This window comes from Sarcophilus harrisii, chromosome 5, assembly GCF_902635505.1.
Source record: "Sarcophilus harrisii chromosome 5, mSarHar1.11, whole genome shotgun sequence".
Lineage (NCBI taxonomy): Eukaryota > Metazoa > Chordata > Mammalia > Dasyuromorphia > Dasyuridae > Sarcophilus > Sarcophilus harrisii.
The window spans coordinates 98137762-98157265 of record NC_045430.1 but is presented as its reverse complement, the minus strand read 5'-3'; the positions used below and the strand labels follow the sequence as shown (position 1 = coordinate 98157265).

General features: G+C 33.1%; 1 protein-coding gene across 3 annotated transcripts in view; it reads right to left on the bottom strand.

Annotated features, from left to right (window-relative positions):
* FAR2 (fatty acyl-CoA reductase 2) overlaps positions 1–19504 on the bottom strand; it is a 174809-nt gene that overhangs the window by 18972 nt on the left and 136333 nt on the right. For all 3 annotated transcript variants that reach the window (XM_031938106.1, XM_031938104.1, XM_031938105.1), the window contains exons 7-10: positions 19263–19381; positions 17602–17669; positions 4424–4595; positions 580–709 (exon numbers count right to left, since the gene is read on the bottom strand). In XM_031938106.1, the coding sequence (XP_031793966.1) occupies positions 580–709; positions 4424–4595; positions 17602–17669; positions 19263–19381 (489 nt within the window). The remainder of the gene's footprint in view (positions 1–579; positions 710–4423; positions 4596–17601; positions 17670–19262; positions 19382–19504) is intronic.

The window sequence follows — 19504 nt, the reverse complement described above, 5'->3', positions numbered from 1 at the left end:
ATTAAAAGAGGTAGAAGAAAGATTGGGGGAAAATGAGTGATGCAAGAGAACTATAAGAAAAGAAAGCACCTTAAAAAGTCAAACTCGGCCCAAAGTCTTTTTTTTTTTTTTTTCAGTTTTAGATATGACATAGTTTCATGTTATGCTACTCTTCTTATTTCTGTATAAGTTTCAATTTATCAATATACCACTTTCAATATCCTTAAAAATGATACCCAGAGTTGTTTATACAACAGAGGGTTCAGTAAAACTATTACTTTTCTTGCCTGTATTCTATATAGTATTAATGGAGCCTAAGAACACAATAGCTTTGGGGGCTATCATATCACATTATTGACTCATCAAACTTACTGTCAGCTAAAACTCTGATTATTTTTCCATTAATGATTCCTTAACCATATCTCTTCCACATAGTTATTTGTCTGCTTCATTTTTCAAGTAGCCTGTAACTTTTTTTATACTGTATTTGCTTTGTAAAACCTTTCTATCCTCTTTAGCCTTTTCTGGTCAACATCATGATTTCTAAATTACCAATGTCCTAATTAGTGAAGTATTAAGTAAGTTCAACACAGTACTTACTTTCTGGTCCTCATTACTTAGTTGAGACATTAACATTTCTGTATTACGTGAGCTCCATTCCCAACTGCGATTAATGAAATAGTCCAACATGGAAATGGTTTTCAACATGCGATTCATCAGTTTTGCCATTCTGAAGCAGAGAACAGACAGAAATAAATTTAAAGTCTATATAGTTGTTTGTCAGCATTTCTGTTTGGTAACCCATACTGTGAAAAACAAGTTATTTTTAAGAAAACACTAAAAGTATCAATTGTTATTCTCAATATCTAGGAATTTATGTGAAAACATGTTTATTTCTCCAGTTATTCTGTTAGTTGAAGGAATTGGAATGAATCTTTAAATGCTAGTTGTTATCTCAATTTTTCACATAGCCCCATTGTTTTTTTGCTTTTTCATTCCTTTCACTAGAAGACCCATCATAAAAATAGAACCTCTTTACCTTTACTAAATACACACACACACACACACCCCTATACCTCTGATTTACCAGGGAAAAATCTCATCTCTTCTTATAACATTGTATAATGCTATACATTAAAAAAGGGATAGGACTATTGGGCTATATAGACCAATATGGTCATAATTACTCATATCATAAGAGTCACAACTTCATTTAGTGTTCATGGAGCCTAAGTAAACCAGCTTTTGTAATATGACCTTAAAATAGGTCTTTTTCTATCCCTTTACCAATCAGACCATCTTCGATGCATTAATTACATGTGTAGTAATAAGCATATAAGGCACAGGTATTTTCATTTGGCTGTTATGAGAATTCAAAATAACATTTTCAGGGCAATTTTAATTAGAGTGAAATTTATTTACAGATAAATCCCATTATCAGTCAGTCAATGAGAATTTTTAAAGCACTTAATAATGTATGCCAGTACTGTTAAGCACTGAAACTATGAAGAAAGGCAAAAATATAGTTTCTTCTTGCAGGAAATTCACATTCTTAATTGGGGAGATGGCATACAAGAAACTGTGTGGACATATATAGTATATATATGGAAGATAATTTTGGAGGGAAAGCACTTGCAACTCACACTGAATCAGATCTTCAACTCTTCAGTTCTTTTCCAGCCCTTCCCTCTGCACTGGCCAGTCTCACCCTTTTACCCTATCTTGCCTCCTTGATAAACTGGTCCAATCCTGTACTATTCTCTAGTCCCTGATCCTTTTATCAGATCACTGATTGTTCCTTGCCAAACCTAAACCTTGAATGATAACTTTTAGTATCTACTACTTTCACTTCAATAAAATTGCTGCTGAATAGAGGTGGGAAAAAAAAATCACATAACTTCTAACTGGATCCACTGTGAACTTGTTATGCAAGCTCAATTAAGATTCTTACTGCTACCCTTATCAACTCTATATCCTACTGTTTGCAGTGCATCTCCTCAAAATCTCCCATGAAATCCCCTCATTTCTTCAGTTGAGAGTTGTTCTTATTTTATAGGAAAAAAATTAGGCTATCTGCTGAGAGCTCCTTCTTCTTCCCTCTTCTTCATCTCATCACTTGTCTACTGTCATTATCTCTTCTACACACAAAGTGGATGCTGTACTATAAAATCCACCCCTCCACAAATGGTTCCATTTCTTCCTGTCTCTTCTGACAGATTGTCCCTTTCGGTCACCCTACTCTCACTATCACTTATCTGCAATCACTTCTGATCTCCTGGCTCATTTCCTACTGCCTACAAACATATCCAAGACACCTCCATTCTCAAAAAACTCTCACTTAATTTTTTCATCTGTGCTAATTATTATCTTTTATCTCTTCTGTTTTTGTAGCCAAACTCCTTGAAAAGGTAATCTACTATAAGTATCTTCACTTTCTTTCCTCTTATTCTTAATCCCTTACAATTTGGCTTATAACTTTATCATCCCTCTAAAAATTTTCCTCCTAAATTCCTAGAGATTTCTCTTGATTATGAAATCCAGTGACCTTTTCTCAGTCCTCATTTTTCTTGAACTTTCTGCAGCTTCTGGAAGTAATGATTACTCTTTTCTTCTTGAGTCTTCTCTAGGTTTTTCGATAGCACTCTCTCTTGGTTCTCTTTCTACCTGTCAAAACACTCAGCTGATTTTGCTATATTCTCATCTAGATCATGCCCACTGTAGGTGTACCACAGGGCTGTGTCCTGGGTCCAAGTGATTTCATTGGGTTTAATTACAATCTTTATTTTGATAATTCTCAAATCTCCCTATCCTGCTTTAAGTTTTGTACTGATCTTCAATCTTGCATTTCAAACTGCCTTTCAGATATCTTGACCTGGATATCCAGTTGGCATCCTAAACTCAATATGTGTAAAATTCAATTCATTATCTTTCCCCCTAAACCTTCCCTCCAATTTCTCTGTGGCTGAAGGCAACACCATTCTCCTAGTCTCTCAGGCTCACAAACTGGTATTATTCTTGATTCCTTGCTGTTTTTACTTGCCACTCCCTATCTACTAAGACCTGTCAATTTCGGCTTTGCAATATCTCTTTCCTTCTTTGATATTGCCACCATTTGGGTACAGCCACTTACCATATCCAACTTGTACTGCTGGTGGGTCAACCTGCCTAAAAGTCTCTCCCACTCCAGTCCATCCTCTACTCAGATATGAAAGTGATTTTCCTAAAGCACAGATCTGATCTGGTCATACTCCTATTCAATAAATTCTAGTCGCTCCCTATTGACTCTAAAATCAAATACAAAGTGCTTTGGCATTCAATGCCTTTCATAATCTAGCTCCTTCCCCTTTACCATTTTCCAGTCCTCTTACACCTTATTTTGTGACATACTTTTTTAATCTAGCAAAAGGGAAACGCCAGGAAAGACTTCTTATGGAATATAGACTTTGGCCTGATTTTAAAAGGAAGACAGGAAGGAGAGATCGGGCAGAATAACTTTCTGCCCATGAAAAGGCCTGGAGATGGGAAATTGAATGTTGTATATCTGGAAGTAAACTATATAGTAACTGGATTATTGTTCAACCTTTGTTCAGAGAACCAATAACATCAGGAATGAGATATCTTGATTTGAACTTGGAGTCTGAATGGAGATTTATTTTTTATTACATCTATTTTACTATTTTCACTTTTTTTGTTTTTTCTCTTTCATGATTTTCCCCTTTTGCTCTGATTCTTTTTTTCACAACATAACTACTATGGAAATATGTTTAATATGATTATACATATTATAACCCATATCAGATCACTTGCTGTCTTGAGCAGGGGAAGGAGAGGAAGAGAAGTAGAATAAAAATGGAAATCAAAATGTTATAAAAGTAAATGTTGAAAACTTAAAAAAAAACCAAATCTAAATGACAAATTTTGTACTTTTCTAAACCAGTTGCATACATATATTACAAAGGATCTTCACAGCCTATGACACAGGTAGGGCAGATGGCATAATCCCCATTAGAAATAAGAAGACTCGGGAGAGCTAGGTGGTACAGTAGTTAGAGTACCAACTGACTAAAGTCAGGAGGATCTGAGTTCAAATTTGAATTCAGACACTTAACACTTCCTAGTTGTGTGACCTTGGGTAAGTCACTTAACCCAATTGTCTCAGCATTTAAAAAAAAGAAAGAAAGAAAGAAAAAGAAATGAGAAAACTGAAACTAAAAAAGTTAGAATGACTTGCTTAAGTCATTCCAAAATAATTTTGTGTTTCACAGTCAGTAGTTAAGCCTACTAAGCTCCAAATTTAGTACTCTTTTCATCATATCATATTATCTGACTTCTTCATATCTGAAGGGTGCTTACCCTTTGAATGTGTTCTAAATTCATTCAGCATGAGTGTTAGTTTCCAATTCCACCAGTCAATGACAATTTTTAGATTAGTTTATCTTCTCACCTGGGCTTTCTTCCTGTGAGGCGAAGATAAAAGTCATACATCACTGCTGGAGCCATGTGACTAATAGTATTCCAAAGATAAGTTGAGAAGTTGTTGGTTGTGAAGTCAGCATTTGGCCTTCTAAATGCTTTCTCTAGGGGAGCTTTTTCAAAAGTGGCTAAGACTTGAAATCCTGGAAAATAGTAGACAGAGAGGTATAAAATAAGTTCTATTATGGTAGTATAATTTAAATTTGCTGGAATACATGAAGCATCACACAAGTGAAAGGAAATATTTATTGCACTTTTAAATAATGAGGTTCCCCTTTCAGAAAACAGAATTTTTTCCTAGTAAATAGCAAAAAATTCATATCAAAATGTGCTGATCTCAACCTCCCAATCCTTTTTAAAGACAAAATTGGGTCATTCTCACCAGAGAAAGAAATTTAATTTGTATGCTATTCCTAGTTCAACTTGTCACTATTACTAAGCACAAAGTCAAGGGCCACCTACAAATACATAAGTATTTTTTTAAATGCTTAGAATATAGTCCCTTCTGATAAATTTTAACTCTAAAACACATTTGGGGGGAAAGCGTTAAGTTGTCCAAATCAACACAATTTGAGCTGTTTTATCAATTCCTTATAGACCAATAATTCTAATCTATTACTAGAGTCCCAATGACAGAATTTTAGGTTACTAATCAGTTAGATACTAATCATTAAGGACTTACTGCATGTCATTTATGTTAATCACTTGGGATACAAAAAAGAGCAAAAGACAAATCACTATCCCTAAATGATTTCACAATCTAATGAAACGAACTACATGCAAACAATATGTAGAAATAAACTGAATGAATGAATAGAAAACAATTGACAGAAGGAAGATGCTAGAATTAAGGGAGAGGGTTCCTGTTGAAAGTGGGATACTAGATGAGATTTGAAGGAATGCACAAGAAATAAGGAAGGAAGCATCAAAGCCATGGGGGACAGGAGATAAAATATTCAGAGCTGGGAAATGGAGTGTCTTGTTTGGACAGCAACCAGGAGGCCAATATCACTGTTTCAAAGAATTGGACCATTCTTCCATTAAAGGGTACCCATTTGGTTTCCAGTTCTTGCTGCCACAAAAAGAGCTGCTTTAAAAAGTTTGTACATATGGTGCCATTTTTTCTTTCTTTGTTCTCTTTGGAATATAGACTTAGTAATATTGTTGGGGCAAAGTTGTTTTAAATTTGCATTTATCTCATTATTACTGATTTAGAGCATTTTCATATTATTTTAGATAACAGATTTTTTTTTTATCTGAAAAATGCCTATGTTTATTTCATATTTATCAATTGGGGAATGGCTCTTGTTCTTGAACTTTTGAATCAGCTCCTTAGAAATGAGACCATTACTAGAGAATCTCACTGCACAGAATCCCCCAGTATTTTGCTTTTCTAATTTTAGCTTAAGTGGTTTTGTTTATTTACATTTTTAGAATACGTTAGAAATATGTGATCCAAATTGTCTGTTTTACTTCCGGTGAAGTTCTTTAAATTCTTTTGGTCATGAACTTTTCTTTCTAGCCATAGATCTGACAGGTAATTTCTTTCATGCTCATATATGGCACTTTTTATGTCCAAATAACCTATCTACTTGTAGCTGGTCTTGGTGGGTGGTATAAGATGTTGGTCTATACTTAGTTTCTGCCTTACTCCTTTCCAGTTTTTCCAACAAGTTTTGTTGCATAGTGAATTTTTGCCCCAATAGCTGAGATCTTTGAGTTTAAAAAATACTAGGTTACTCTGTTTTCTGTTTCTTCATACTGAATACGTGATCAATCAACCTCAGTTCTTCTTAATCAGTGCCACATTCCTCCAATGATTACAATTTTGTAGTATGATTTGAGATCTGGTGCTGCTATGCTCCCTTCCATCCCATTTTTTATTTCCCTTGATATTTTTGAATTTTTCTTACTCTAGATAAATTTTGCAATTTTTTTAGCTCTATAAAATAATCCTAGTTCAATTAGTTTGGCAGTGAATATGTAGGTAGTTTTGTCATTTTTATTATATTGGCTTGGCTTATGCATGAACAATTTTTTTCTCCAATTATTTAGATCCATAGTTGTTATATGATGCTTATATGAAGTTCTGGTATGTTTCTTGTCAGGTTCCAAACTATTTTAAATGCAATTACTTTTTCTCTCTCTGTTGGATTTTGTTGGTAATATAGAAATGGTAATGATTTGTGAGTATTTTAAATATCCTAAGAAATTGGTAAAGTCATTGTTTCAATTAATTTTTGACTCTGTGATTTTCTAAGTATCTTCATATATCTTTGCAGATATAATCATATCTGCATATTGAATATTAATAATAATAATAGACATCCTTGCTTTATTCTTATCCTATTAGAAAAGCCTCTAGTTTATCCCTATTACAGATAATGCTAGGTTTTAGTTTTACATAGATACTGTTTATATTAAGAAAAGTTCCATTTAATTTTATGCTTTCCATGTTTTCCTTATTTCTATTCATATAAAGCTACCATAATAATATTACTAACATGTAGATCCATGCATGTCACATATCCACTCAAAAATCTTTAGTGATCCCTACTTGTCTACAGGATAAACATGAAAACAACTTGCCTATCAATGAAGGTTGTCTTAAGTGATAATAATAAAATAGATAAAATAATTAAAATAATAAAAATTTTACTCATACTCATTAATTAGCTTTAATCTATCTTTCTCAGTTTTCCTTCACAAACTGGTTTATTACTTGGCAAACTTGACATTACATCTTCCATCCTTGTTCATGAGCTTAGAGTATTTCTGAAGCCTAGAATGCATCTTTTTTTTTTTTTTTATTGTCACTCCCTCATTTAAGTCATTTAACCTTTCTGTGCTTCAGGTAATTTTCAAAGACTGCCAAGTTATGAACAGATTACCAAATGAATTGAAGTTATCTCCGCACTGGACATAAACTACACCAATGAAATTTAGGGTCTAGATTTCTTCCCCAACCATCCATTCCCACCTCCAATCATCTTCTAACACGTTAAAGTATATTGTATCATTTGCAGATTTGATAAGCAAAGTCATCTGCTTCACTGATTAAAAAATGTTAAATAGTATAGGGCTAAACATAAAACCTCTGGATATTCTATCAGAAACTTTCCAATTTGACTAACCTAAATCAAGGCAGACTAACAAGCGTTTATTAAACACTATAGGCCATGTATCCATGCTAAGCAACATTCAAACATGTATGTACATGAATATGTACAAAATAAAATGGAGATGATCTCAGAAGGCATTAAGGTATTGGGAAAGGTTTTCTTGTAGAAATTGTGATTTTGAGGCTTGAAAGAAGCCAAAGAAGTTAGGAGACAGGATAAAAAGGAAAGAATGAAAATGCACTGGAGTCAGTACAAGAAAGAGAACCATATCACTGAGTCACAGAATAAGTGAAAAAGATAATAAGGTATAAGAAGGCTGCAAAGATAGGAAGGAGCTAACTTATAAAGGATTTAAAAACCAAACACAGTAAAGGAAGACCACTTTGATAGCTGAGTAGTAGAGTGAACTCAAATGGAGAGACAAGGCAGAGAGGCCAATCAGAATACACTGCAGTAGTTCAGGCGTGATAAGCAAAGTGATGGAGTGTCAGAAAAGAGAAGGAGGTATACATGAGAGACAATAGGAAGATATAATCAACAGAATTTGGCAACTTATTAGATATGAAAATATGGAAGGGTGAGAAAGTAAGGGTTCTGAGTGACTGGGACAATAAGTGGGAAGTTATAGAGTAAAATTTCTAAAAGAAAAACATTAAGGTGTTTTGGTTTTATTGAGTATAACATCTATTAAACATTGAGTTTAAGATGTTTAATAGGCAAATGGAGGTGTGAGACTAGAATTAAGGAGAATTTAGAGTTAGATTGATCTGCTAATGTGACAACTTTTCAGTCCGGTTTATTCAGTCAGTTCTAAATGCATTTGACTGTTATTGCCTAATTCATAATGTTATCTAAAATTTCTGTGCCTTATTTTGTTAAATTAGATATTTTAATATATTTATATTATTTTAGGTATTTTAGGTATTATATATGTATATTTATATTATTTTAGGTATTTTTAGGTATTTTAATATATTTATATTATTTTATTATTTATTGTATTTAATATATTTTCCATTCATCAGTTTCATTTAAATTTCCAGTTTTGTTGACATATAATTGATAAAATAGTTTGCAATAATTGTCTGTTTTCTCTTTATTTTTCCCCCTGAGGCTCTGTTTTCCTGAAGGATTCTGTTTCCTAGATTATCATTTAAAAGGAGCTCCAGCAATGCTCAGCCACTTTATTCCAGATTCAACTCACTCAAAGAATTTTTCTACTTCCTTGTCGCCCCCTTGACTAAACTTGAATACTTTTCCAGATACAACTCTCTCTACTTCCCATCTTCCCTTCGTTTGTGATATTCCCCCATTAGAATGTAAGTTCAAGTGCAAGAATTGTCTGCATTCTCAGAATAGTAATTGCTTAATAAATGATCCATCTTTGGTTGTGAATTCTCTTTTTTCATTTTTTAAAAATTTGGTTGCCTTTTCTTTTAAATCAAATAAACTAATGATTTGTCTATTTTGTCTTCAAAAAACAACTCCTAGCTTTATTTAATTCAATAGGTTTTGTTTTCTCCCTCAATTTTATTTAGAGCCTCAATGACAGAATCTTAGGTTAATGTTAAGTTAGTCACTAAGCATTTATTGAGTGCTTACAATGTGCCAGGCACTATGCTAAGTGATAGGGATACAAAGAAAGGCAAAAACAATCTCTATTATCAAGGAACTCACCAGTTAATGGAGGGAACATCATACAAACATATATATATATATATATATATAATATATATAGGATATAAGATATACAGAATAAAATAAGATAATCTTGTATAAGGGATTTTGACTGAGACTTTAAAGATTCTAAGAGGCAGAAATGAGGGGAGAAAAATTTGAAACTTAAAATCTTACAAAAATGAATGTTAAAAACTATTTTTATATGTAATTGGAAAAATAAAATACTATTGAATTTTTTGGGGAAAAGAAAAGCATACAAGCATAGAGGCAAAGAAAGAATCTCATGAACCTGTTATCTGAATTAGGAAAAAGAAGGTTGAACACAAAATCAATACTCAAATAGACTTGATCAAAAATGCTTTTTTATAAATGTCATAAATACAAAGGAATTGTATATCCTCTATATCTTTTAACCAATTGTAAACCAATTGTAAAATGATAAAGATGATATTTGTTATAGATTATTTCTTGAAAGCTCATTTTTCCCCCATACTAACATTTTTTGGAGAATGAATGGAATTAGATGATTGTTTGAATAAAATTTTTATGTAGATAGAAAAATAAGCATATCGGTCAGTAGTTGTTCATATATATTTGATCTTACATTGTTAATAAAGTCTGAACTTTAAAAAATATCTAAAATATTTTATATATTTAATTAAATAAATAAAATATAATATTTACATAAATAAATAATAAAATATTTACATATTTACATATATATGTACTATTTATATGTAATTGATCTGAAAGTTATAGATTTAGTTTTTTGACATTTCTATTGAATTTGAGATTTCTTTCAAGCCTGTGGAGTTACAGGTGGCTTCAGTTTTCAAATATTGGCTGCAGTTTCAGATGAAGTGACATACTCATTATGTGTATATACTGTGAGTAGGAATACTGATCATGTATTACTGTCCTTACGCATTCACAAAGTTGGTCACTATATGTACTTATAAACACACACACACACACACACACACACTCATAAATGATCAGAAGACTTATGCTGAAGCATGTTACCTATCTCTTGATAGAGTTAATAAACAAAACTTTTTTGGACATGGTAACGATAGGTATTTGTTTTGCTCGACTATGCTTATTTGTTAGAAAGGGGGGGCATTTTGTCTTTCAGTTATTAATGGGTGAAAAGTTTGGAGGGAAAAAGAGAAAGTATAGCTATAGCAATGTCAAAAAAGAGCTATTCTATCATTTAAAAAAGCATGAAAGGAACAAAAGCCATTTGTTTCAAAAGTAATTTGAGAATGTGTTACATTTTTTTAAAAAGCAAGTAGTATAAATAGAGATTTGTGGTTTCATATGCAATCTTTTTGCGTTTTATTGTATATATGGAAATGTTGATTTGGTGTGTATTTTTGTTCAGCACATAAAAAAAATTAAAAATGATTAAATAAACTTTCTAGGAGTATTTTGGATTTCAGTATTACAAGTGTATATTCTACAGGAGAATACAAAGTATATGCAATATGTTAGATGGTATGTACATATGCAGTACATATACTGCATGTATGAATTTATAAATTATGGATAAAAAGTGTTGACATCAAAGCATAAATCTACTTTTCTGCCATTTTATTAAACTGGAATGTTTTAAATGTTAAGGAATCACAGAAAGTCCAAAACAAACTAAGAATTCCTTGGGGATTCCTCACAAATCAATCAAAAACATATGAAGGGAAGTGAGTCAACGAATCAAACTTTTTACATTGAGATAGTAGGATAGGTAGATTCTCAATTGGGCCTTCGTGGCCACATTACTTCTCTCAAATTCATTTTCTTTTCTTTTTTTCTTTTTCTTTTCTTTTTCTTTTTCTTTTTTGCTGAGGCAACTGCGACTTGCCCAGGGTCACATAGCTAGGAAGTGTGAAGTGTCTGAGGTCAAATTTGAACTCAGGTCCTCTTGACTTCAGGGCTGGTGCTCTATTCACTGTACCACCTACCTGTCCCTCTAATTCATTTTCTATCTTATTCCCCAAAGGAAATGTTCCAAATATTTTCTCTTCAAACTTCCCACACTATCCTTTTCTCTACCTTCTCAGAAAAGGACCTCACTCCATCCTTTACTTAGAAAAGGGACTATTTGCTATGTGCTTTCTCTCTCATTCATTCATTCAGCCATCTATCCATCCATTTTAAAATTTATTTGGTTTATTTAGTTAAGACTATTGGCTGCATCTAAGCCCTTGAGGCCACTTTTTATTGTTTCCTCATTTACTCACAGTTCTAGTGAATAGATAAATAGGGGAAGCTAGGTGATACAATAGATAAAATACTGGACCTGGTATCAGGAAGATCTGAGTTCAAATGTAACCTCAGACAAATCTGGCAAGTTACTATTTGCCTCATTTCCTCATATATAAAATAGGGACACACTGGAGAAGAAAATGGCAAACTTCTTCCATATCTTTGCCAAAAAATATTTAGAATTGGTGGTGTAGCCAGGATGGTAGAGAAAAGGCATCAATTTGCCTGTTCTCTCCCCCAAATCCCTCCAAACACTTTTAAATAATGCCAGAAGACAATTCCTAGAGCAGCAGAATCCACAAAAGGATGGCATGAAATAACTTTCCAGCCAAAGACAACTTAGAAGTTCAGAAGGAAAGCTCTGTAGCACCCAGGTGAGAGTGGAGCAGGGTCCAGTGCAGGCTGTGCCAGCATAGCCTCAGCAAACCAGATATAGCTTTTGGCAGTCACTGAATTATCAGGAGCAGTTGCTTCCAGAGCTCCCAGTCCACAGATGGTAGGAGATTCAATCAAATAGTCAGAAGGATATTATAAGGATCTCCTTGCTATCACTGAAGCAGGATTTTGTTGCTTTTCCCATACTCAGATCCAGGTCACAGTCCTGGATGACTGACCCAGAGCAGAGAAGCCCTGTACACCAGAACTTACAGATGCAATGGAGTGTGAATTCTCATCACAATTCCGGTTCAGAAAAGAGTGTTTGTAGTCACTCACAGACCAGAGTACAAGTTAGATTATACCACCTTGGAAAAACAGAAAACTTAGAGGTCCCTAGAAGTATCTCTGAAAACAGCGACAGAAAACTCCTAAGTCTTGCAACACAGCACCCTCCATCTTGGAAACAGAGTCTTACTTTAACAAAGAGTTAAAAGTCAAAAAATTCATGGATAAAGCACTGGTCCTGAAGTCTGGAGGATCTGAGACTTGACACTAGCTGTGTGCAAGTCACTTAATCCTGATTGTATGCGCACATATACAAAGTCAAGAAATAGACTGGAAAAACAAGGAAACAATAAAAAAATATTCTGACCACAGAAAGTTACTATGGTCACAAGGAAAAATCAAAACATGTACTCAGAAGAATGCAACAGAACCAAACTCTTACATTCAAAGACTCCAAGAAAAATGTGAATTGATCCCAGGCCATGGAAGAGCTCAAAAAGGATTTTTAAAATCAAGGAAGGGAAGTAAAAAATTGGGAAGAGAAATGAGAGTGATGCAAAAAAAAAAAAAAATTAAAAATGAATCAACAACTTGGTAATGGAGACACAAAAAATACTGAAGAAAGCACCTTAAAAAAGAGTTAAACCAAATGGTAAAAGTATTTTTTTAAAAAAGACAATTAAAGTTAATGCCTTAAAAAGTAGAATTGACCAAATGGAAAAAGATACAAAAACTCACTGAAAAAATAGTCCTTTACAAATTAGAACTGAGCAAATAGAATCTAATGACTTGATGAGAAATCAAGAAACAATTAAAAAAAAAAAAGAATGGGAAAAGAATGGAAGACAATGTGAAATAGCTCTTTAGAAAAATAACTGACTTGGAAAATAGATCCAAGAAAGATAATTCAAAAATTACTGGATTACCTGAAAGCCATGTGTTAAGAAAAAGAGAATACACATCATCTTTCAAGAACTTATCAAGGAAAACTGTTCTGATATTCTAGAACCAAAAGGTTCTAGAGATTAAACAAATTCACCAATCACTGTGTGAAAGAAATCCCAAAATGAAAACTCTCAGGGATATTATAGCCAAATTCCAGAGCTCCCAGGTCTAGGAGCAAATATTGCAAGCAGCTAGAAAAAAAGCAATTCAAGTATCCTGGAGCCACAGTCAGAATCACACAAAGTTTAGCCGCTTCTACCTTAAAGTATTGGAAGGCTTGGAATATTCTGTATTTGATTCTGAATATTCTTGGATATTCTGGATGACAAAAGAGCTCTTGTAGGATTACAATCAAGAATCACTTATCCAGCAATACTTCAGGGGAAAATGAATATTCAATGAAATAGAAGAGAGTTTCAAACATTCTTAATGAAAAGATCAGAACTGAATAGAAAATTTGACTTGGACATGGATGTGGACAAAAATATAATTTAAAAATATATTTAATAAAGCAGCCCTCTTCTGGTGGTAAAGAATTGTAAATTGAGGGGATGTTCATCAACTGCAGAATGATTGAACAAATTCTGGTATGTGATTATGATAGAATACTATTGTACTTTATAAGAGATAATGAGCAAGGAAAAGGATTCTGGGATGATGGCAGAGTAGATCAGAAAATTCCAAACTCTCTAGATTTCCTCCACAGACAAAATGAAATTGCCAAAGTGGACCAATGAAAAATAAATTAGGTTTTGGGTAGAACAGGGGTCCTTCTGGGACAATTGGAGGCTCTAGGACAAAGCTTTGACCAAAATGAAAAGGAAATATTTCCAGATTAGTTCCACTGAAACAGCAAACAGGGAGCCCTGTGGCTAATTAGGTTCAGAGGTAGCCTCAGCCTGAACCACAGGAGAACTGGCACAGGCTTGGTGAGTGCAGAAGCAGGAGGGTTGCTGACTGCTAGCACTCACAGGAGTTCTTGTTTTTGATTTCCCAACCAGAGAAGAGAACTGAAGTCAGAGACACCACACCTCTTACCAAAGGACTAGAGGTGATTATACTAAAAAGTCATTATTTTTAAAAAAATTGATCCGGCAAAGGAGAAAGAGCCCAAACATAGAAATTTACCATGGGAATAGGGAAGACTGGAGTTCATTTTCAGGCAAGGATACTTAAATAAAAAGGCCTCTTCTACCACAAAGAGTAATATTTAATGGTTACCTGCTCAAAAATAATTTATAAAAGAAATAAAAAAAAACTTTAAAAATCAAATTTAAGAGATTGAGGAAAAACAAGAATAATCCAAGAAAAGCAACAAGATTATGAAAAGAAAGTCAACCAACTAGGAAAGGAGATCCAGAGTCTTAAAGAATAAAATGATGCTTGGAAAATTAGAATTGGGCAAGAATTAGAAGTTAGAAGAGCCCAAGGGAAAAAAAAACAAAACATAAAGAATGAATAAAATAGAAGAGAACATAAGTCATCTCATAAGGAAAACAACAGAACAGATCACAAGATCAGATCAAGAAAACATAAGAATAATTGGTCTGCCTGAAAGCTGAACAGAAAAAGAATTTTGACACAATAATAGAAGAAATAATTTTTAAAAATTGTCCTGAAGTGATAGAATAAGAGAGAAAAATAGAAATAGAAAAATCCACTGACTAGCACCTCAAAGAAAACCTACAAGGAAAACATACACTTCAAAGAGATCCTACAAGGGAAACCTACAAGGAAACTCACAAATCAAAGAGAAGGTTTTGTAAACAGCAGTAGCAATAGCAACAAGAACAATTCAAATATGCTGGAGCTGCAATTTGAATTGCACAAGATCTATTAGCAGCTACAATAAAAGACCATAGATCCTAGAATACTATATATTAACAATCAAAAGAAATAGGGTTGTGGCCAAAAAAATTATATCCAGCAAAATCAAGTATAATATTGAATGAAAAACAATGGACATTCAATGAACTGTCTGATTTTCAGGATTTTATCTCAAACAAATCTGAATTCAATAGAAAATTTAACATATAAGAAAGAGGAACTCAATAAAGACAAACGGTTTTTGTTTTATACATGGAAGTATAACCATATTTCTAAGATTGCTGTTAGTAACTGGGTAGTCCAAAAGAAAGATTAGGGTAGCTCTGAGAATGGTATGATTCTAAAAAAAACACAACCACAGTTATTATGTTATATGAATGAGGTGTGAGAACAAGAACTATACAGAAGAATTAAATGGGGGAAGAGGGTTGATAGTTCTGAAATCTTACATCAGGAATAGGTTAAAGAAGAAACTATATAAATAGAGTACCCTTCTAAATCTATATAAAGAAATAAGAAGGGAGAGAATAGGATATAGAAGGGTGTGTAAATTAATAGAAATGGGATAAAGGGGGAGGGTAAGAGCTGAGAGAGAAGATAAGAGAGGGATTTATGTTGGGGATGCAGTGCTGGAGGAAAAGGTCGATTGGGAGATTAAGTAATAGCAAGGCAAATTAACAGGTTATTGAGTAGAAGTAAAGTAAAGAATTAGTAGGGATAGGAAATAAGAGATGTACACAAACACAATAACAATGATTAGGAGTAGAATTTATTAGGGAAAAAAAGAGGGTAATAATCATTGACCTCAAACAAAGTAAAACTTAAAAAAGATTCAGTCAAGAAAGAAATCTATATGTTTATATCAGCCACATTAATATTGTTTAAATATATGTGTTTGTGTATATGTGTATGTGTATATATATATATATATATATATATATATATATACATATGTATGTAGGCATGTATATACAGATGTATATGTATACATACAGACATATGTATACCTAAATATACACATGTTTAGCTGTAGAAAGTTAACTTGAGGAAAATGGAGGGAAGAAGAAGGTAAAAGAATAAAGTAAAAAGTGCACAGCAGAGAACAAAAGAAACCTACAAGAAAGGAAAAGATGGACAGCTATAAATGCCAATATCTCCTATTATTATATATACTTTCTTGAAATGGAAATTTACTGTTGCATATTTTTGAATCCTACCTTATGTTCACCTTGTTCACCTACCTTATGCACACATGACAATTCTTCTTTCATTTTCTCTTTGTTTTTTCTTATTTTGCATTTAAGTTTTAAATAAATAAATGCAGTTCAAAAAGAAAGAACCTGGAAAGTCTTCCATGAGCTGATGCAAAATGAAATGTATTATGTACAAAAGTAACAGCAATATTGTAAGACGATTAGCTGTGAATGATTGAGTTATGATGAAAAATGCTAGACATACCTAGAGAAAGAACTGATAGTGTCTGAATACAGATTGAAGCTTACTTTTTTTTTACTTTATTTTTCTTGATGGTTTTTTGTCACATATATATATAATTTTTCACAATATGATTAATATGAAAATACTTTGCCTTTCCAATGGAGGTGTGGTGGAGAGGAAGAAAAAAATTGTTTTAAAAATAAATGTTCAAAAGTGTTGTTCTCTTGATTACCAGATAGAAATGATGAGTAGGATATTCTCAAAAAACTCTGGAAAGTTTTCCATGAGCTAATGCAAAGTGAAATGTATTACATACAAAGTAACGGCAATATTGTAAGATAATCATCTGTGAACAAGTGAGTCATTCTTAGCAAAATAATGATCCAAAACAACTCTGATGTATATGTGATGAAAAATGCTAGACATAATCAGAGAAAAAAAACTGATTGAAGCATACTTTTTTTTTAAACTTTTTTTTTCTAAATTTTTATCCTTTTTGACGTCCACAGCATTTGATACTATTCATCTCCCTCTCTTCTTGAATATTCTTTCTTTTGGGAGTTTTTATGACAATACTCTCTGTTCTCATCGGAACATGAGTCTTGTCTGACTGTCTGACTGATCTTCAGTTTCCTTTTATGGATCATTATTCTTACCATGTCCTTTATTTGTTGTACCCTAAAGATTCTGCCCTTGAGTCTCTTTTCTCCTCTCTTGTTGACTTCATAAGCTCCCAAGAGTCTAATTAGTATGTCTATGTAGATAATTTCATATAATATGTAATATATATATATGGATATCTATGTATGTGTATATATATATATATATATATATATATATATATATATATATGTATATATCTCCAGCCATGGTCACTCCTGAGCTCTGATCTTGCAATACCAACTCCTTACCTGTCATTAAATTGTGCTCTTTAAATCTACACTTTTTGTACATTTTTTTGGAATTAATATCAATTCTTAAATGACCTCAAAGTTTCCCCTCAAAAAAGAGTAATGAAACATGTGCATTTAATGCAAAATATCTCACTCAAGTAATTGAGAAAACAGGGAAAACCAGCTCATCTGGTTAGTCAAGAGTTTTAATTTAGTCTAGTGTCAATAGAAGTACAGACATCACTACTTTGACAGAAATGGAATTACTGCTTGTCCTAAGCAATTCACATACCTACTTGCTATTCTAGAAAACTTACCTAGGTCTGTCCACAAACAAGGATTGAGACTTCCACTTGTGCAGTGATAGATTAAAATGGATTTTGGTCTGAAAAAAAAAGGGAAATTAGATAAGTACAGCATTGTAAAAGAGAAAATAAAATTGTGTTTAGAGGAAAATGATTGTTTAATGGTAGACAATGATTTTCAGTGTCTTAAGGTTTCATATACAAGCTAGAATCATTCTCATTTTCTCCTACTTTGGGATTTATTTTGCTAAATGATTTAGCAAAATGAAGCTGAGGTAGGAGAGGACGTGGTGTTTGTAGGTCAAACAAATGGGCAATATTTATTCATGTTAGGTTTATGATAATGCAAGATATACCATAGAGATGCAAACTCTGGCTACAGGTAACCCTTGGAGGACATATTTGCATATTAGGCAGTATTTTTCCTGAATGTAATTAAGCATGCTGAATTAGAAAACTTCTAAACATTTGACTTTTCATATGGTAAATGACATTTTACTTACTACTATAAAATTACCAAAAGAAAAAAAAAATAATGTTATTTGCCATGAACTCCCTTTACCTATTTTTCTCATATCCTATCACTCAGATATTTTATGCCATTTTCTTTTTCTTCACCTTTGTCTCACATGATGAAGTGGCCTTACTCATTAATGAGGCTAAGACTTTGTTCAAGTGATCCCATACCATCCTCTCTCCTCCAAAAGATTGCCCTCACTCTTATATCTACTCTTTGACTTATTTTCAATCTCCCCTTCTCTACTGGCTCGTTTTCTACTGAGTACAAACATTTACATATCTCCTTTATCCTGAAAAACAAAACAACAAAACAAAAACAACTCACTTGATTCTATCATCCCAGTATCACCCTAACTATCTCTTCTGCTCTTTGTAACTAAACTTGAAAAGGCTTCTATAATAGGTGCTTCCAGTTTCTTTCCTCTTACTCTCTTTTTTACAATTCTGTTTCTTACATCATTCCACTGAAATTGCTTTCTCTCAAGTTACTAATAATCTTTGAGTTGCTAAATTAAATAAAGTTTTTTTTCAATCCTCCTTCTCTCCAGTCTTTGGCAGTTGATCTTTTTGATGCTCTCTTCTTTACTTTACTTCTTTACCAAAAATAGTCTTCTTACTATTTTTGGTAAATCACTCTTCCTGGTTTTTCCCCTCTCCTATCTGACTGTTCCTTCTCTTTTTCCTTTGCTGGATTTCTTTTTTAGACATCTTTCAGGATGTCTAAAACAGAACTTACTATCTCTCCCTCTAAATTCCAGTCTGCTCCCTCTATATTCCATATGGCTATAGTGGCAACACCTTCCTTCCAGTCCCTCAAGCTTATAGTCTAGGAGTCATCTGGATTCCTTGCCATCTTCCACAATCCCTATATCCAAGCTACTGCTAATCAGTTTCACCTGTTTTATATTTTTAAAATATTTCCCCTTCTGTCCTCTGACTCTGACACCACTTTAATGTAGGCTTTCATCACCTCACATTTGGATTATTGTAAAAGTCTACTGGTGGGTCTCCTTTTCTTGGGTCTCTCCCCATTCTGATTCTTTAAAAAAGATAGACTTAATAAATACCTTTTCTCAGACTTGAAATTTCCTTTGTTTTAAAATGCACCCAATACATTAATCTTCCTTGTCACCAGTATTATCAGAAATCCATACCTGTGAACTGCAGTGTGCCACCCTACAGCCAGAGTGAGGTTAATGACTAGATCCACTGGGACTACATCTGCCACAGCTTTTGGAGTGGCCTTTAGTGAATGTAGAAACCCTTTCCCAGCCTGCACAATGGAAAAGAACATAATTAAAATCAGACTTTTAGTCAGTGCTGTAACTTAAGTAGCTTATACATTCAACTTTTGAAATCTCACTTGAATATTCTTTTTTTTTTATTTTACTCCTGT